We start from the raw sequence: 20,599 nt of genomic DNA, 5'->3' as shown, positions 1-20,599 counted from the left end.
TCTCTCTCTCCCTCCCTCCCTCTCTATCTCCCCCCTCTCTCTCCCTCTCTCTCCCTCTCTCTCCCTCTCTCTCTCTCTCTCCCTCTCTCTCCCTCTCCCTCCCTCTCTCTCCTTCCATCTCTCCCTCTTTCTATCTCAGTTTTGGATTTATGAATCTATGAGTTAGTAACAATGATGGGTCTCATTCACCTGACCCTGAAGAGCCTTTAATGGGGCACCATTGGGAAGGACGAGTGAAGAGAGGCTGCTAACATCTCAGGGCCAGGACAAATGGAAACGTTACTGGGCCCACTCCAGCAAATCATTGATCAACGGGATGACAGCATATACATCCCTCTCTGAGAGCCCAGCAAGCTACCGAGAGTATCCCGCCCGCACGGGCAGAGCCTGGCAAGCTACCCGTGGCATATTCGATATGCCGAAACCAGTAACGATAGGTCTCATTCCCCTGACCCTGAGAGAGCCTCGAGTCATTAGGAAAGTCGAGTAAGGAGAGGCTGCTAAAATCTCAGGGCTGAGAGGAATAGAGACGTTACTGGTGCCCGCTCGAGTAAACCGACAACCAACGGAATGACAGTGATGACAGTGACAGTGACAGTGATGCAGTTTCGTGAACCAAACTGGGCTGTTTGGTCCGTATCTTCGCTCAGCCGTGTGTGCTGGGCTGTGCCCTCTGGCCCCCCTGCTCTCTCTTTCCTTCAGAGACGGCACATTTGATAATTGAACTCACTCTGCAGGTCGCTGGTGCCTGTCATTTCTGGTCCTTTTAAGTGCTTTATTTTGGAGACTTTCTATTTCTGTCTTTAGGGTCATTAATCTTGTCCTCTACAATGTTAACACTTAATCTAATCCAATACGGTCCTTGCTTTGTCTTCTATAATTTTCATCTCTAGAAGTTTAACTGGGATTTTTTTTAATCCCTTATGGATTTAGTATTTTATCCTTCTTCTGAGCCTGGCAAGCTACCCGTGGCATACTAGATATGCCAAAAGCAGTAACAGCAACGGTCCTCATTCCCCTGACCCTGAGAGAGCCCCTAAGACGCCAATGAGCTACACTAGCACGCGATGGGGACATATGAAAACATTACTGGCTCCCACTCGAGCAAACCGATGAACAACGGGATGACAGTGATACAGTGATCCTTCTTCCGATACGTTTGTCTGCTGCTTTCTTATTATTTCTGGTCTGCTGTTGGTTTTTCTCTTCACTATATACAGACCTTGTTGCTCTGCTTCTCGGCACATCTGGTGACTTTGGGTTGGACACCAGGTATTGCTAATTTCACTTTTACAGGGCTACGTACTTCTTTATTTCTAAAAAATACTCTTCATGTGGTCGAGGAAATACTTAAATCAGTTGGAGATGGTCCGTTGTCCTCAGGTGTGTCTTTCGGCCTTGTTAGGTGGACTCAGGCCGGAGTGAGGGAGAGGCTAACTGCTGCCCTGTGCCGGCCCCAAGCAACTGAACCCTCGCCCAGTGCCCCTGAATCCTGAGCACTGTTTGCTCTCTGTGATGGGAATAGCCCAAGTTCTCTGTCTCTGGCCTGGCTCCTCTCGCCACTCCCATGGCTCTTTGCCGGGACCCTTCCCTGGGACGTGCCGGTTGACAGTTCCGGCCTTCGGGGGGCCCTGGGGAGCCTGTTGGGGCCCTGGAGAGTCTCTCCTCGGCCGCTGCTGTGAGCCCAGGCTCCCGCGGGGTCCTCCCCTCTCGCACCCGGAGCCCCGTGGGCTCCCCTGAGCCTGTCCCAGGGCCTCGGCCTGGGTCTCCCTCCAGGAAGCCTCCGGGGTCCCTGGGGAGCTCCCACCATTCCACCCGGACCTCCCAGGTCACACCCCTCGCCTTGCATGCGAGACCTTTGTCCTCCGACCTTCTCGTTTCCGAGTCGGCTAAGGGTGGGCGGCAGAATCGGCCACCGCTCCTCCGCCCGGGTGGGGAGGAAGCCCACTCGCCTCTCCCCACTGGGTTTTGAGTGAGGGGTGTGCTCTTGCGGGGCGACTATGCTCCTCCTCCGATACCTTCTGTGTCCGTGTGAGTCGGATGGCACAGAGCTTCTTAAACTGTGCTATTGTTTGGGACTTTGTGTATTTCCCCCTCAGACAACTTTTAATAGTTTAAATAATTCTAAACTTTCTGCTGTGATTATTCAGATTATGTATACCAATTTTCCCCAAACAGACATATCTTTGTACAAAATTTAACACAGAGCAGCTGGCATTTTATAAAATGATGATGCTAGACAAGAGTTTGGGATAGGAAGTGGAGGCGAACACTATATTTATAGGAATGTGCATGGATTTTAATTAAGCACGTTAGAAACGGCCCAGAAGCCGATGGCTTCCACCTGTGTTTTGGGGCAATTCATAGGTGGGAGCTCCCGGGACCCCACGGTCAGGCGTGCATGTTTATGGGCTCGGCTCTGAGCAGACGTCGGAACATTTGGCCCCACCCGTGCCCTCCTCCAAAAATTGTTTTGAATTTTTAAAATGCCACCTACCGTGCTCAGAGAAAGATTCATAAGTCAGGAGAAAATCTTCATTCTTCGTTGTTGATGATCTACCCACTTAGCCCAAGGGGGAAAAAGTGACATTTTCAAAAAAAGAAAAAGTCTTAAGGTAGTTCAGAATGAATCAGCAGTCGGGACGGGGGGGGGGGGCGCCTCTGCAGGGGAGCCCTCGCTGGTGGTCCCGTGTCACCCCAACCCGGCTCAGTACCATTGCCTGGATCCACGCCTGTCGTCACTAGAAAACAGCCCATGCAGGAAGCTTGGGAAAGGGGAGTGAGCGGGTACGTGGGCGCTCAGAGCCGCGCTGGAGCCGAGAGCCGGGGGCGGCCGTGTCCAGCCAGCCGGGGCCTGCCGCCGTGGATGGGGCCACGGAGTTTCTGCCTCGATGGAGCGGGAAGGTGCAGCCCTGTGGCCTGGTGCTGTCAGGGGAGTCCACGAGAGACAGAGGGGCCCGGAGCCGCCGCCCCGATGCTGGAGTCATGTCCGCCCGTGGGACCCCACGCCCCTGTCCTGCGGGGCAGGTTCCTGGGCACCGAGTGTGGAGACAGCACGAGGACAGTGGCCTCGGCACCAGTGCCCAGCAGGGGAAGCCGTGGAGCGTCCAGAACGGGGGCCACACCTCCTCCCCCATGCTCTGTCCCGCTCACGGCTGCCTCCGGGGACTCCCTGGGCCATGCTCACTACAGCCGGCCTCAGAGGCCCAGGGGACTCCCCGGGCAGTGCTCACTACAGCCGGCCTCCTCAGAGGCCATGACAGCCCCGGCAGGGGTCCCTTACTCCAAGCCCGGCTGGGACATCAGGGCAGTGGGCAGGGCCTGCGTGGTCCCCTGAGCCCTACACGAGTGGCCCCTGAGCTCAGGGCCAGGAGCAGGCCCAGAGCATCGCTGTGTGGCCCGACACCGAGACGTCAGTCAGAGCACTGGAGAGAGAGCCAGGGAGCAGCGCACGCCGTGACCCCGGCCCCCAGCCTGGGCTGGCCAGTCACCCCTGGGCAGTCTCAGGGATGGAAACTTTCCGGGCCAGCCACCGAGTGTGGCCCAGAGGCCGCGCCCCGTCCAGCCGAGCCCACGGCCCTCCCGGGGTGGGGACCAGACAGCCTGCCCCCCCCCCCCCGCACTTGGGGCTGCACCCAGCCCCCAGCCGCAGGGAATGACATGAGCTCCTGAGGCCAGACTCGCCCACCAGGGCGCCTGGCGCAGCCCTGAGAGAGAAACCTGTGGGAATAACCAGCCGCAGACCCCCACGGAACGTTCTGGCCCGTTCCGAGCCGGGGGCTGGCTGTGCCCGCGTGGGAGGAGAGAGATCTCGGGAATAACAATTTCCTCCGCAAATAAACCGACCTGCCTTGTCTTCCTGCCGCTCCGCAGAGAACAGGTCGGGCCGACCCGGAGAACATTTGATCAAGGCGCAAATTGCCTGGGGAACAGGGAGGAGCCTCCCCTCAGCGCGGCTGCGAGCCCCCCAGCCGGGCCCACGACAGGCCGGCAGCTGCTCTCCCTGACGCGTAAACAAGCTGCTCCGTGCCTGATCGGCACAGACGCTGCCCAGCCGCTGGCGCTCCTCAGAGCCCGGGGGGGGGGGGGGGACAGACACACCCGGGGGGACGTGGCTGGCGGCTCGGGAGGGCAGCCCCCCGCCCTGCAGTGCTGGGCTCAAGCCCCTCCCCCAGGCTCCTGGGACAGGCCGGGCTGGCCTCCCTCTGCCCTGTCCCTCCCGGCCAGGCGGGGTCTCGGGTGGTGCCAATCCCCAGCCCGTTTGGCGTCTGTGCCAGAACAGGCTCCTTTGGGAGCTGGGGTGTCTCTGAGCCCTCTCGGCCGCGGGGAGACGGGGAACCGACCGCATGAGGCCACCCCCTGCTGGCCGCTGGCCCTGGGTGCGGGCACAGGCGGCTTTTGAGGAAGTGGGCCTGGGGGTGGGGGGTCACCCACCTGCTGGGCCCCCACCCAGCACCTGGCCACAGGCTGACACTGTTCGCTGCAGCGGGAGGAAGTGCAGCCGTGGGAAGGGCTGGGTGTCCCGGCAGGTGGGGTCCGCCCTGCCCCTGCCCCGTCCACAGTCGCTGCCCACACGCTCTGGGCCTGGCTTCCGCAGGGGTGCCCATAAGGGCCCATAAGGGCAGGAGTGGCCGTGCAGGGCTGGGGCGGGAGGGGGCAGGGAGGGTCCCATAGGGGCGTGGGGAGGACGGCGATCCGGACTGAGGCCCGAGCCCCGGGGGCAGAGAGGGCCCCCTCCGGCCTGTGGGTCCCCCCCCATCACTCGGGACCGGCCAGGGGCAGAGTCCCTCCTCCGCTCATTTTGTGTCTCTGGTTCTGGCATTTTGGCACCCCCCGAGGTGCTCCGCAGTGCTCCCGGCTCTGTGCTCAGGGTCCCTCCTGGCGGGACTCGGGGCCTCCATGAGGCATCTGGAGGGGACTCGGGCCGGTGCCCACTGGAACCTGGTAGGAGCAAGTTCAGGTCCCACCCTGGCCGTGACCCCAGCCGTGCTGGACTCGGGGTCGACGCGTGGACCGACCCTGGTCGAGGGCTGTGGACACGCGGCCACCCTGGCCCTCCCCAGGGCCTCTCAGGCCATGCCCCAGGGCTGTTGCACGAGACAGAGCAGACTCCGGCCCCTCTTGGAGAGCAGGAGTAGCCTGGAGCGACCTGGGGTGCGGGTCCCAGGAGACCCTTCCCCGCCGGGGCCCCGGGGCGGATCCGGGGCAGGACACGCCCCGCGCCTCTCGAGCCAGCCCTGAGCAGACAGCCCGGGGGCTGGGAAGGCCCTGTGTGGTGCCAGGAGGGGCAGCGGCCACCGTCCGGGCTGCTGGGCAGGGCCCGGCCAGGCTGATGGCCGCACGGGGAGGGCGGGCAGGACCATGGACAGCGGCACGGCTGCTGCGCGGGCGCGAGAGACCTCGGGCCTGGCCCTGCGACCGGGTGGCCAGGCCCGCCCATGTCCCCTCGCCTGCCCTGGGCCCTGGCCTGACGCCTCCCCTCGCCCGGCCCGCCGGCCCCCTGCAACTGCCCCCAACAGCGCGTTTCGGGGTTTGCACCTCGCAGCAGTGCAGAGGAAGGTCGGCCCGGCCACCCCCGCGTGCGTGACCCGGCCCTGGGCTCCACTCCAGCCCCCCCCCACCCCGGGCCACCCAGCCCGCCCAGCCCACGGCCCGCAGGGTGGGACCCGCAGGTCTGCAGGCTCCTGGGGCCGGGGAAGGGCCTCCCGCCGTGCGGAGTGGCCATGGGCTGTCCACGGGTGTGGCTGGTCAGCGGGGAAGCCCAGACACACCCGCGCAGTGTAGACAGGGCCCAGAGCACTGCACACTGAGCTCGGTCCTAGGGGAGCACCCACACACACACCCGCGCCCTCCGCGCCCTCCTGGGGCAGCCAATAGAGGGGGGTCGGCTGGGGCATGACCCTCCGCCCAGAGCAGTCTCCCGGCCACAGAGCACTGGGTCACAGGGGCCGGAAATAGCGGCTCCTAGTCCCCCTCCTCCTCCCCTTCCTCCTCCTCCTCCCCCTCCCCCACCCTCTCCTTCACCCCCTCCTCCCCCTCCTCCCTCTCCTCCTCCTCCTTCTTCTCTCTCTCCTCCCCCTCCTCCTCCCTCCCACCCTTCCACCCTCCCCCCCACCTCCTTCTCCTCCTGCCCCTCCCTTGGTGCCATCTGCCCTCCGTGCCACCAGCTCTCCTACCAGGGCTCCCACTAGGCTCCCCTCCTCCCCCTACGGGGTCTGCAGCAGCGGGCGGGGCTGGGCACGTCCTTCCCCTCCGCCCAGAGGACCCTCCCTGTAGAAGGTGCTGAGCTGCGGCCTCAGTCTCCAGGGAAATGCAGAGACCCGGGCAGAGAGCAAGATCGCTCGGGGGGTACACTGGCCGCGGGCACCCGCTCCGCCGGGAAACACCTGAGGCCACCACAGCCCTCGGGAGCTGATCTCCCCTCCCCTTTCCTCCTCCCCCTCCCCTCCTCCTCTGTCCTCTCCCCCTGATACCGCAGGTGCAAGGGGGGAATTCTCGGGGCTGCATTTTGTAAGCAGCGACTGAGCTTTGGAAGGTGGTTTGGAAACGCTCCCGGGGCGTAGAGCGAGGCCGGCCCCACACGGGCACCTGGGCCTGAGTCTGGCCGCGGGGTCGAGCCCCGAGCAGCGCCAGGCTTAGCCCCCGGATGCAAATAGACGGCCACAGGCCGGGATAAGCGCCGGCCACGCAGAGGGGCCAGAGGCGGCGTCTGGAGTGAGACCCCGCCCGCCGTCGGGGGCCTCGGACCCGTCTCGCCCCGGAAGTGCCTCTCGCCTCGGCGACCCTGGTGTGACCGGGTGCTCCGTTCCACAGATCCCGGCTGCGTCTTGGTTTCCTCTCGGGGGAGCCCGGGAAGCCCCGGGTGTGCAAGCCGCCCCCAGGGCCTTCTCGCTCACGCAGGGCCACACCCGCTGCTGCTCCCGCTTCCTCCGGGCTCTGTGCCAGCCGCCCCGCAGGGGCACCGAGGGCCTGACGGGTGTGGGGCTGGGTGTCGAACCCGCGCCTTGCCCCCGCTCCAGGGAGGAGAGACGCGGACAGACGGGGACTCGGCAGCGCAGGGGAGGGGGTCTCCGCGCACGCCCTCCCCTCACGCCCCTCTGCTCCTCCCCAGGTACCAGCCCCTGGCCGCCGCCTTCCTGGGAGACCGGCCGCCACCCGCCTCCGCGCCCCGGGACTCCTGCGGGCACCTGCTGCAGCTCTGCGGGCTGCACGGCTGGCAGGTGAGTGTCGCGGCCGGGCCCTCAGCCGGCCCCTCAGCCGGGCCCTCAGCCAGACCCTCAGCCAGACCCTCAGCCGGGCCCTCAGCCGGGCCCTCAGCCGGCCCCTCAGCTGGGCCCTCAGCCAGACCCTCAGCCGGACCCTCAGCCGGGCCCTCAGCCGGGCCCTCAGCCGGACCCTCAGCCGGACCCCTCAGTCGGACCCCTCAGTCGGACCCCTCAGCCGGGCCCTCAGCCGGCCCCTCAGCCGGGCCCTCAGCCGGGCACCGGGCGGGCCGAGTCCTGGCCCCGGCCGCTCCCCTGGGCACACTCCCCGCCCACAAGCCCACCTGGCTGCAGCGGCCTCGGGGGCACGAGGCTGGTGTGACCTGGTGTGACCTGGTGTGACCTGGTGTGGCTGGCTGCGGGCTCGGGGGGCCGGGCCGTCTGGGAGAGGACACGCCCTGGACGCTCCTCTCGGTGCTGGACGTCAGGGAGAGACTGAGGGCGGGCGGCTCTGCACCAGACTGACTGTGACCTGGACAGCCGCGGTCACTGCAGGGCCTCTGTGTCCAGTGCTCTCCTTCACCCGGCCCGGCCTGCGACACACTGGGACTCCCCAGGCCTGTGCCCACACCCTCTGGCCCCGGTCAGCGGCTGGAGCCATAGTGTCCACTCCTGGCTTGCTCTGTCCTCTGGCCCTGGGCCTGGGGTCAGCGGCTGCCACTGTCAGTGGTTCGGCTGGCTCCTCCGGGCACGTGTGTGTGAGTGTGTGTGTGTGAGTTTGCATGTGTCTGTGTGTATGAGTGTGTGTGTTTGAATGTGTGTGTACGCGTGAGTGTGTGTGCATGTGTGTGTGAGTGCGTGAGAGTGTATGTGTGTGTTGAGTGTGAGAGTGTCAGTGTGAGTCAGTGTGTTTTGTGTGTCTGTGTATGTCAGTGTGCGTGTCTGTGTGAATGTGGCAGTGTGTGTGTGAATATCTGTGTGTGAGTGTGTCTGTGTGAGTGTGTCAGTGTATCTGTATGTGAGTGTGTGTCTGTGTGTGAGTGTGTGTGCATGTGTGAGTGTGTGTATGAGTGTCTGTGTCTTTGTCTGTGTGTCAGTGTGTGTTTGTGTGTCAGTGTGTCTGTGTGTGAGTGTCAGTGTGTGTGTCTGTGTCTGTGAGAGTGTGTGTGCATGTATGAGTGTGTGTATGAGTGTCTGTGTCTGTGTGTCAGTGTGTGTCAGTGTGTCTGTGTGAGTGTGTCAGTGTGTGTCAGTGTGTCTGTGTGAGTGTGTCAGTGTGTGTCAGTGTGTCTGTGTGAGTGTGTCAGTGTGTGTCAGTGTGTCTGTGTGAGTGTGTCAGTGTGTGTCTGTGTGTCTGTGTGAGTGTGTCAGTGTGTGTCTGTGTGTATGAGTGTCTGTGTTTGTGTGTATGTGTCTGTGTGTATCTATGTGTCTGTGTGTGTCTGTGTGTCTGTGTGTCCGTGTGTGTCTGTGTGTGCGTTGGCGGAATGGTTGAGAATTGCCACTTCCTGCCCTCCGGGCCCTGGGGAGTGTCCAGAGACGCCCGTGGGTGAGTGTGGGGTGCAGAGGAAGGGCCGGGGCCCCTGAGGAAATGTCCAGCAGAGACCCCTCGGCCACGCACTGAGGGCGGAGGAGCGGGTGGCCTGGGGCCGAGGGGCAGCGGGTCCCCCCGGAGGGCGGGGAGCCAGCCCGAGGAGCAGGGGCGTGCAGGGCCGGGTGGGGGCGGGAGACGAGCCCCTTCGAGTCCCCAGCCGGGCCCAGGCTGGTCCTGCTCACGCCGCAGCGGCTCCGGAGTCGACGCCTCGGGCCGGGACACGGGCACCCCCGAGAGGAGCAGCTCGACAGGCGTGAGTCAGCCCGCGTCTGGGCCGCCCCCAGGACTAATCCTGGAGCTGAACTTTCACAGGAGCAGGAAGCCCGCGCCCGCTCTCCGCCGGCCCGTGCCCCCGGCGGGCGGGGCCCACGCGCGGCCGTGACATCAGCCGGGGGCTCGTCGCAGGGCTGCCGGGCGCAGGGCTGAGTCACGGCTGAGTCAGGCCGGAACTCTAAAGCGGGCTCTGCCGGCTGGCGGCGGCGGCTGTGGGGGGCGGCGGGGGCGGCAGGGGGCTGCCGCACAGCCCGGCTTCCTGCCCCTCCCGGGGGACGCCGAGCCGGCACAGGAGACGCTGGGGGGGGGGGGGCAGCCCCTGTCAAAGGGGCCCGGGGGGCGGGGAAGGGCTCCGGCCTCTCTGGGCCAGCAGACGCAGGGGAACACGCCATCCGGAGCGTGCGGGCCCATGCCCGTGACAGGGGACGGTCACTTCCCCAGCCTCTCCCGGCCGACAGGGGCCCGGGCGTGCGGCAGGGGGTCTCACCCGCTTCCGTCCTCTTGCCCAGGCAGCCGAGCACTGTCGCAGCCCACAGAGCCCCTGCTGTGGAACCCGGCAGGGCGGGGTGTCTGCAGAGCCGCGGGGTCCGGCTCAGCTCTCGGGGCTGCGCGGGGGTCTGCAGAGCCCTGCGGGGGGCCGTGCGGCAGTGTGGGTCAGTGGTCAGGTCTGTGATCATCGCCCAGGAGCACTGTGGATCACAGCCATCCCCCTCCGTGGAGGCCTGAATGGAGCGTCAGCCGGGAACACGAATCTCTTGACTCCAAACCAGTGCTCTCACGTCACGGACAGACCTGGGGCGGGGAGGTCTGTGGGGCAGCCGGGGCCACGGCCTCCTGCTGGGGTTTTCTCGGGCACTCGGGGGTCTCCCCGCTCAGAGTCCGTTTGTTTCGCCCTCGGCTCTAGCCCAGCATGTCTCTGTGCAGAGCAGAGACGGGGCGGCAAGGGAGCAGCTTCAGACAGCAGCCAGTGGCCCGGGGCCAGCACCTGCCTCTGGGCAGCGGCAGAGCTGGACGGACTCTGCAGACCCCCCCCCCCCCCGCCTGCCCCCCGCCCCACGCAGGCCTGGCTTCCAGTGGACTCACCTGGTGTCATCGTGCAGAGGTGGGGCGTGAGGGGGGAGCGGCTGAGCAGGGCCGGGGGCCCGGTGCTCTGGCACACGCCCTCCGACCCAGTGGATGGCTCGGGTTCCGGGTCTCTGGGTTCTCACCAGCCCGGCAGTGAAGGGCAGAGCAGCGCAGGACTGCCCTCCCGGTGCTCTGCCGGCTGACTCTCGGCTCGCCCCAGCTCTCAGACTCCCCATCCGGGTCGGCAGGGATGCGGCGTTACACGCGGGGGGGCAGCTGCTGGCCACCAGCGGGAGGTCTGAGCCTGGGGCCTCCGTGCGACTCTACCCCCAAGGGAGCCACAGGGTGCACGTGGCCAGCCAGAGGGCGGAGATGACAGCGGGGCCACGTGGGCCCGGGGGCGGGAGCTGCACAGACAGCTGGGCGGTGGCCGCTTTCTGTGGCTGGCCTGTCCCTGGCCATTAGCAACACAGAGCACTCCCGTAAGCCTGCGAGCCGTTTTGCAGTTCTTCTTTGGGGGAGTTTCTGTTCATCGCTCCTCATTTTTTGGTGGGATCGGGTGGTTTTTTTCTTGTGAAGTTCTGCATAGAGCTTGGGTAATATTAACCCTTTCTCGGATCATGGTGTGCACTTTCTCCCAGTCTGGGGCTTGTCTTTTCATTGCTTTGAGGTCAGAAGTGTCTTGAGTTAAGGCAGCCCCATTTATCTTTGCTTCAGCTTGCCTGGTCAGTGCTGTTTCATCTTTGAAGATGCCTCTAGGTCCAGTGTCGTGGAGAGTTCTGCCTGTGTTTTCCCGTGTGCCTTATAGAGTCAGGTCTGATATTGAGGTCGTTCGTACATTTTTACTTTTTCATGGCAGTAGAAAGAGTTCTGAGTTTTTATTTTCCATGTGGCTGACCGGTTTTTCCACCACCACTTGTTAGAGAGGCTTTCCTTGATTCACTTCATATTATTTTGCTCCTTTATTGAGGATTGTTAACTTACCATATACCTGAGGGTCTGTCTCTTATTTTCAGTTATATTCCATTGGTTTGTGACTCTTTTTCTAGTACCACACTCTGCTTTAGTTACTACAACTCTGTTGAGCAGTTGGAAGTTGGGGGAAGTGGTGCCTCCCATCTTCTTTTGCTCCGAGGATTGCTCTAGCTATTCTGGATGAGGGTATTGTTCCATATGAATTTCAGGAGTGTTTAATCTTTTTTTTAAAAAATTACATGGGTCTCCCTATAGGGACTGCACCAAATCTGAATAGTGCTCTGGGGAACATTTTTATTTTAACAATGTTAATCCTCCCAATCCATGAGCAGGGGATGTACTTCCATTTCCTCGTGTTCTGTTTTATTTCTTTAAGTAGTTTTTTATAATTTCCTTTGTAAAACGTCTTTCACCTCTTTAGTGAAGCCCTTTCCTAAGGGCTTGATTTTCTGAGGCATAATTATAAGCGGACTTTTAAAAATCTATCTCTCTTCTATTTCTTTATTTGCATATAGGAAAGCCATGGAGTTTTGCTGGTTAACTTTGTAGCCTGCCACTTTGCTACACAAACATCATTATTTCTAGGAACTTTGGGGGAAAGTCCTTAAAAGGGATTTCTAAATATAGTGTCGTGTCATCCACAGATAGTAAAAGCGCCAAGCTTTTACTTCCTTTCATTACTTCCTTTTTCTTCCTTTCCTGTATAAATGCTCTTAATATCTTTTTTCTTGCTTAATTGCTATGGCAAGTACTTCCAGTACTATGTTAACTATGAGGAGTGAGAGTGAGAACCCTTGTTTTGTGCCTGTTTCTGGAGGGAAGGCTTTTAGTTTTTCCCCATTGAATATGTTTGCCTGGGGCTTTGGGTAAGTGGTTTCAACTATGCGAGCAAAGTTCCTTCAATTCCCATTTCATTTTTCACCCTGAATGGGTGCTGCATCTTGTCAAGTGCTTCCTCGGTGTCTATTGATGTGATAATAAGATCCTTTTTTCTTCTACTGATAAGGTATCGTACATTGATTGACTTGCATCTATTAAACCATTAAACCATTAGTACATCCCAGGATGAATTCCATTTTGTTGTGGTGTGTGATCTTTTTGATGAGTTCTTAGATTTGATTTGTTAGTATTTTTTAAAGGCCTTTGCACCTATGTTCATCCAGGATATGGGTCAATAATCCTTTTTTTGTGCTTTTACTGTCTGATTTTGTATTAGGGTAATTTTTGCTTCATAGAAACTGATTTTCTGATTCTTAAACTTCCTGGAAAAGCCTGAAAAGAATTGTTAGTAGTCCTTTAAGGGTTTAAAATGAATTGAAATTAATTCATTTAAAAGAATTTACTTGGGCCTGAGCTTTTGTTTATGGAGACACTTTTGAGTATCATTTTAATTTCCTCAATAGTGGTAGATTTGTTTGGGTGTTCCATATCTTCTCAGTTCAGCATTGGAAGGTTATAAGAGTTCAAGACTTAATCCATTTATTCTGGGTTTGCTTGTTATTAATTAATATTCTCAAAGTAATCTCTAATGATCCTTTGAATTTCTATCGTGTCTACTGTGATGTCCCCTTTTGATTCTGATTTGGTTCATTGAGGCTCTCCCCTCTCTCTCTCTGTCCTGCTAGTGGTTTATCAATCTTGTTTATTTTTCAAAGAACCAACTCTTGGTTTCATTAAACTTTTGGATTATTTTTATTCCAGTTCATTAATTTATGCTCTAAATTTTATTATATTCATCTTCCTGGCTGATGTGGGGTCCTTCTGTTGGTCATTTTCCAGTTTCTGAAGCTGTGCAGTCAAGTTGTTTATGTGAATCGTTCCTGCCTGCTGAATGCTTGCATAGCAATAAACTTTCTTCTTACACCTCTTTGGCTTTGTTTGACATTTTCCAGTAATTCATTTTCTCATTCTCATTTGTTTCCAGGAATATTTTGATTTCTTCTCTGACCTACTGGTTTTTCAGTAGTGAGATGTTTAATTTCCAGGTGTTGGAGTTATTTTTTTGTTTCGTTTTGTGATTAAGGTCTGTTTCACCTAGTACATCATGATCTAAGAGAGTTGATACAATTTCCGTCCTCTTGACTGTAGGAAGTATGTTTGTGGCCCACTTTTGGTCTATCTTGGAGAATGTCCCATGAGCATTGAATGAAAATGTGTACTCTGCTTTTGAGGGATGAAAAGTTCTACAAATATAAGTATATACTAAACCCTCTCTTCCATGTTCAGTATCCGGCATTTCCTTGCTGAGTTTTAGTCTAGTTGATCTACTGAGAGGTGAAAGATCATTGTCAAGTCGCCAAACACTCTTGTCCTGCCATGGATATCTTCCTTCAATTGTATGAATTGTTTCACGTATTTTTGCTGTTCCCTGGGTAGGTGTGTCTGTGTTTAGGAGTGTGAGTTCTTCCTGGCACATGAATTGCTCCATCATTGATAAATGACCTCCTGTAATTTATCTCTTCTAACATTTTTAAAGTCTGAAATAGATGTTGTTTGGCACGAGTTTGGGCACTCCAGTCTTGTTTGTGGCAATTGTTTGCTTGAAATATTGTCTTTTAATTTTTAACTTTGAATCTGTATTTACCCTTACTGTTCAAATGTGTTTCTTTTCTTTTCTTTTTATTGAATCACCGTGAGCTACAGTTACAAAACTCATGTTCAAGTTTCCATCATACAGTGATCGAACATTCCTCCCTCCATTGCACATTCTCCACCACCAATGTCCCTAGTAACTCCGCCCTATCCCACCCCACCCTGCCTCTGTGGCAGACAATTTTCCTCTTACTCTCTCTACTTGGGGCATTATGGTTTGCAATACAGATACTGAGAGGCCATCATATTTGGTCATTAGTCTACTTTCAGCACACGTCTCCCATCCCGAGCATCCCTCCAGCCATCACTGACTTAGTGATCCCTTCTCTATCCCAGCTGCCTTCTCCCCAGCTCATGAGACAAGACTCTAACCATGGATCAGTATTCCTGGCCCTTGTTCTACTGTCCTTGGGTGTTAGTCTGTATAAAAATAAAAAGAAAAAGAAAAGGCGCGGGCGAGGAAAGGGATGCCTCACCGCACCAAGCCAGGCACAGGGCCTAGGGCAGCAGCTGTCTCTCCCGCCACCCGAGTTCGGTAGCCTCCGGCCGCTTCCCCCACCCCGGGGAGGTTGATGGCGAAGATGTGGCAGGCGAAGGAAGGAACGGAGCCAAGATGGTTGGTCTCACTTGCAGTTTATTCCAATCTTCCCTCTATACACTCTCCTCTGGAACTCTCCCCTTGCCCCCTCATACAGCTACCTTAAATCTCCCCGTCCCCCAGCAGCCTGGGGCTTATCTAAAGGTGTGGTTACAATCCATAGGGGGTATAGTTCTATCTCTCAGGGGAATGCCTTCACTAGGACAGAATCTCTCTTTCAGCAGGAGGACCCACCCAAGGGCAGAGTCCCATGAATGTGTTTCTCTTCTCCTCAGCCAGCAAACATATAAGAATTCATAATATTAATCATTTTGTATGGACACAATAAGAGATGCATTAAAGCTTATAGAATTGCTCTCCTGGGGCCATCTCAATCTCAGACTACAGTGCTCAGGCCAGATCAGTCTTTCCTATCCCTAGCAGGGTCCCAGTCTCATAATTACTATTGGATCATGACAGCATTTGTCTATGATCAAGCTCTTAACTTATAGTTAAGAATTAGGCACTTTGGCCAGGCCCATCTCGATGCCAGGGTAGCACATAACTCACCGCTTGCCCTGAATCCTTCCCGTCCCACGTCGGGGACCCTACTTTGGGGTGCTAGGAACTGAGGGCAACTGAGGCTTAAGTGGAGAAAGCAGATGTCCAGGAAGGAATATCGAGGCCAATTAAGTCTTAAGTTATAAAAACATAATATTGTCTTCTTGTGTCTATACAAAAAAGACATAGCTTTAAAGTAAATTATTCAAAAGGCATAAAGAGGAGAGAAAGGCAATGTTATAATATTCAGTGTCCTAGGAAGTTCTGACCTTACCAATTAACAGAGTTTGATTAAGGGAAGAGCAGATAAACTGGTAGAATTGGTTACAGATAAACAAAAGAATGGGAGTGACTCGGGAGCACTTTGATGGGTGTGACTGATAAACCTAAGCTCCTAGTGGCTAGGGGGAAAGGACAAACCAATGATATCCAACATCAGTCTCATGATATTTTATATTCCACAAATGAGTGCAGTCCTTCTATGTCTGTCCCTCTCTTTCTGACTCATTTCACTTAGCATGATACTCTCCATGTCCATCCACTTGTAAGCAAATTTCATGACTTCATCTTTCCTAATAGCTGCATAGTATTCCACTGTGTGCCAAAGTTTCTTTAACCAGTTGTTCTTGGGCACTCGGGTTGTTTCCAAACGTGTTTTTTGTGGGTAGCAGATGGTTGGATTCAGTTTTCTAAATCATCCTGCCACTCTGTGTCTCTCAGTTGGTGCATTTAGGCTGCTGGCATTAAGATTATTGTTATGGACTTTTGTGCCATCTTTCTGTAGAACTTGGTTTGTTTGTAAGATTTGTCTTGTCTTAAAGTACCTCCTTAGTTTCTCTCATAATGTCTATGAAGTTCCTGAGTTGTTTACCTGTGAGGTTGTATATTATTCTTTCAAATCCGAAGGTCTGTCTGAGCAAAGTATTCTTTTTTTTTTTTTTTGCTTTTTGGGTCACACCCGGGAATGCACAGGTGTTACTCCTGGTTCTGCACTCAGGAATTACCCCTGGCGGTGCTCAGGGGACCATATGAGATGTTGGGAATAGAATCCGGGTCGGCCGCGTGCAAGGCAAATGCCCTCCCCGCTGTGCTATTGCTCCAGCCCCTGAGCAAAGTATTCTTGATGCAGCATTCATTTCATTGAGGTTTGTTTTTTATACGATGTCCCACCATTGTCTTCAGGCCCACGGGTTTCACTTGATAAATCTGTATGTCTGAGGGACACTCCTTTGTGCGTGACGTCCTGTTACTCTTGCTGATTTCAGCACTCTGTCATGTCTTTGACTTTGGTCATTCTGAATAGTGTGTGTCCTAGTCTTCTTACTTGGATCTTACAGCTGGCACCTTCGGGCGCCTTGAGTCTGGGTCTAGTCCTCACGGCCTCCCTGTGTCGTGGACTCCAGTACTCTTATGTTCTTCCTCTTGAGTTCAGCTCTCGGTTCTCTTGTTTGCTGCTCATTTATTCTGGGTCTCTTTCCCATCTTCTGCCGCTGTGCCGGGCTCCCTGTGTCCCGCCCTGGAGTTCGCTGTCCTCGGCTGCTGCTACTCTGCTGCTGAGCCTTCCTGTTAGTTCTTCCTTTCACCTCCCAAATTCTTTACTCCTGTCATTTCCACTTGTGGTTTTCTCATTTCTGCGCTCAGATCCTCTTATGCTTTACTGGCTGTTTCATTTCCTCAGGGGCAGGGGTAGGGTTGGGCCCTACGCGGCAGTGCTGAGGTACCCCTGGCCCTGCGCTCAGGAATCACTCCTGGTGGGCTCAGAGACCCCACGGGATGCCGGGGATCCACGTCGGGTGGGCCGCGTGTGAGGCCAGTGCCCTGCCCTCTGCACTGTCCCTCCGGCCCTGTTGCTTTGTGTCTCTGACCTCCTTGAATGCCCTCAACACTTCCTGTCTAAGCAGCCAGGGCGCGTAGCGGGCTACTGCTGATGGAGTCTCCAGCCAGCCGGGCGCGGGGGGGCTCTCACGGTTTCATAGTTGTGGCTTTTGCGTCTGGAGGTGCTTCTGTGTGTTGTCATGTGTTAAGCTGTCACTGTGCAGTCTCTCGAGACAGAAGACGTGAAGAAGCCAACGGGGATTGCCGCAATGCTGATTTTCTTGGAGGGGGGGAGGGGGAGGGGTAAGCCTGGAGACGGCCTTCCCCTCTGCAAGGGTCCCGGCCTGGGGGCTGGGCAGCTTCTGAGCACAACTTCCTAACATACCTGGGCGTTACTTCTTTTTTTTTTTTTAATTTTAATCACTTTGGAGGGTATTTTTATTTATTCATTTATTTTATTTATTTTTGAATTTTATTTTATTGAATCACCATGTGACACAAGCTTTCCTGTTTGAGTTACAATCATACGATGTTCAAACACCCATCCCTCCACCAGAGCGCATTCCCCACCACCAATCTCCCCAGTCTGCCCCCCTTCCCCCCCTCCCCTGCCTCCATGGCAGTTTCCCCCAGACTCTCTCTACTTGGGGGCATTATGGTTTGCAACACGGACACTGAGAGGCCGTCACTTTTGGTCCTCTATCTACTTTCAGCACACGTCTCCCATCCCGAGCGTCCCTCCAACCATCATCTCCGTAGCAACACAGTACTAGTGGGCATTACTTCCTTAACTAGAATGGAGTTTTAGATCTGTACCGGCTCCATGGTCGTTTCTGTAACATACTGCACAGGGTTAAAAGAACTGTCTGAAGCATCTGTGACTACAGAAGTGCAGGTCACAGGAAGGGCAAATTGCTCTGGGCATTTTTGCTATTGGATGAAAATTCATCTGTCTTGTGTCTGGTCCCCTGGGCCTTCCTCTTCCCTCGGCTCCTCGGTGCCTATTCTCAGGGTTCCGGCTGGCACCCTCACTTCTGGCAGGTCCTTCCATGTCACTGCTCCTCTAACCACTCAACTTCTCTGTGTTTTGTACAGTGAAGAAAAATCAGGACTCAGCGGTGGGTGGCAGGAAAGGTGTGACCACGGGCCCTTTGGGCATTCCCAGTAAAATGGCAGGTTGACAAACACAGCGAGTCACCAGCATTGTCTACATGTCAAGGTAGAGGAGGTTGGGAAAAAAAAAAAAGTACAGGAGAGGGGCTGGAGTGATAGCACAGCGGGGAGGGCCTTTGCCTTGCATACGGCTGACCCGGGTTCGATTCCCAGCATCCCATGTGGTCCCCCAAGCACCGCCAGGAGTAATTCCTGAGTACATGAGCCAGGAGTAACCCCTGACATAGCTGGGTGTGACCCAAAAAGCAAAAAAGAAAAAGTAAAGTACAGGAGGTTCATGTGAGGCTTCATAACTAACTTCTGAGACTGTTTTCTGCCAATTGTATTTTTCTTTATGAAACAAAATAATTTGTGAGTCACTTCCTTTGTGGAAAAAGATCCAAACAGTCTCAACTAAGGTATAGATTGAAAACTGGATGAATGAAGCCACATGTTATTAACTTGTCCCTAACGTAAAAAAAAATCTCTTGGCCCTTATAATTTTGTAAATGCCCATTTGTACTTGAGTCCTCCCTAAAGGTGCTTTGAAAGTCATCCCCCTGGGACTGTGTGTGTTCACCAAGAGTCTGACCTCAGGTTCCCGAGGGCACCATGGGTGACTGGCAGGCACCTAGCCCTGGCACGGGCTGCCAGGAGACACACTTGCTTTGCTGTGTTGTGTCACCTATATATAAAGTGAAAACTTTTGAAACTAATTCAAAGTGGGAAAATAAATGGTACCATCAGATTTTCACACATTTTATATGAATCAACTGGTTTGAGGAAGATTTCTCCCGTGCGGTGGTTCGAATGCTATATTCACTTTAAAGCCATCTGGACGGATGACGAATGTTGAAGCAAATCTGTCGACCGAGCTTTCCTGAGACTGTCAGGGTGAGCTTCACACAGGCCCGGGGACAGGAAGTCCTGGGCAGCCGGAAGGGGCAGCCCGGGGGGCTCTTCCCAGAAGGCGGCTCCTTGTCCCTGAGAGCAGCTTCTGGAAGTGGCAGATGGGCAGCTTTGTTCCCGGGCGGGGAGGAGGGTCCTGAAGGCTCCTTCCCACGGGGGCGCCTGGTGTCTGCCGGGAGGGGGCCCGGAAGGACTCTGGAGAGTAGCTCACCGGGCATGTCATGTGCCCCAGCACTTCAGGGATGAGTCAGACACAGGAAGACTTCCGGTGCCTTGTTCAAGAGCATCCCGGCAGGAAGTAAGAGCAAAATTAGAATCTCGACTTTAGTTCATCTACCCACATTACAGCCCACATGAGACCGTGCTTACTCTCGTGGGAGAGAGCGGGGGAGGAGGAGAGGGGGGAAAGAGAAGGAGAGGCTCAGACGGTGTGAAACAAAGCCAGTTGTATGCACTCAAGAGAATCCTCCCATCTTAATGAAACCTACTTCTGATATTTGTGTTTACTCACTAAGAAAATAATTCTTTTTCTTTTCATCATCTTTTAACTTAATTTTCAGGAAATGGCCTAGATTTTGTTGCGGGTCTATAAAGTACCTGGTCTTTGAAGGGTTCACTCTTCCATGCTGAGAATTGCAAGATTAACATTTTAGCATAACATTAAATAAAATCAGGTGGAGGAAAGATTTACTGTTTCATTAATCTAGAATAATAAAATAGGGAAAAGGATAATAAAAGTAAGAACAAGAAATGGCTCAAGTTTTAAGGACCCTCCAGTTCTTTTTATGCTTTCTTAGACAAGACAATTGAATTAAAGCCCTTGACTCTTATTAGGACAATAAATTAATGCTTTATGACGTTTGTTTTATTACTCGAGGAGCACTTCATAACTCATCCACATATATAAGCTAGAAAATAGACTATAAAGTTATTCTTCTATTCCTCCTCCTTTCTGGCATAACTGGTAATTAAGATAGACATTGAGAAGACCCTTAGTCCCAGTGACGTTAAAGAAGAACTTTTGCGCAGAGAAATTTACTTTATCTTCTGACAACCTACTGTATACACACCTCCTCTCCCATGTGTACTGATATATGAACAGAATTTGGCAAAAAACTAGTCATTTCTAATAAGAGACTCAAAATAGGAAGAACTAAAGAATTGCAGATCACTTGTAATTGGCCTGGTAAGAGGAAATGACTCCAAATGTTTTGTGTGTATTTACTCAAGTTTGCAAACATAATATTCCTATTTAAATTTTTCACTTAAAGAACTGTGATTCACAGGAGCTGGAGTGATAGCATAGCGGGTAGGGCATTTGCCTTGCACGCGGCCGACCCGGGTTCGAATCCCAGCATCCCATATGGTCCCCTGAGCACCGCCAGGGGTGATTCCTGAGTGCATGAGCCAGGAGTGACCCCTGTGCATCGCCGGGTGTGACCCAAAAAGCAAAAAAAAAAAAAAAAAAAAAAGAACTGTGATTCACAGAGTAATTTGTGTTCGGTTGTAGACATATACTATTTAGAGCCCACCACATCTTCATGTTTAAACCGCACCCATCCCCCCCGTCAGCTCCCATCTCCCTGCCCCAGCTGCCACGTGATGGGCACATTCTGGATTCTTGGTCCATGTATCGCCACATTTTCACTCTGAACTTTGGAGAACACAAACATTCTATTTTTATTTTTCTTGTTTTTTTCTCTCACACACAGGTATATGAGTGTGTATCTGTGTGTGTGTACATGTGTGGTGTGTGTCTGTATGTGTATGCCTATATGTGTGAATAGGTTCTAATTGTATGTTGGTGTGTGTGTAGATGCGCATTGTTTGTGTTTATGTATATAGTGTATATATGTTTTGGGGGCTGGAGCGATTGCACAGTGG

The 20,599-nt window shown here is 54.8% G+C and overlaps 1 protein-coding gene across 1 annotated transcript in view; it reads left to right on the top strand.

The window, feature by feature from the left end:
- MYO16 (myosin XVI) overlaps positions 1-20,599 on the top strand; it is a 310,488-nt gene that overhangs the window by 230,752 nt on the left and 59,137 nt on the right. Inside the window, 1 exon segment of the mRNA XM_055126930.1 lies at positions 7,112-7,220. Within this exon segment, the coding sequence (XP_054982905.1) occupies positions 7,112-7,220 (109 nt within the window).

The sequence above is a fragment of the Sorex araneus genome, chromosome 1, assembly GCF_027595985.1.
Source record: "Sorex araneus isolate mSorAra2 chromosome 1, mSorAra2.pri, whole genome shotgun sequence".
NCBI lineage: Eukaryota > Metazoa > Chordata > Mammalia > Eulipotyphla > Soricidae > Sorex > Sorex araneus.
Note: the sequence above shows the minus strand (reverse complement) of the source record. Positions and strands in the feature narration are given on the sequence as shown.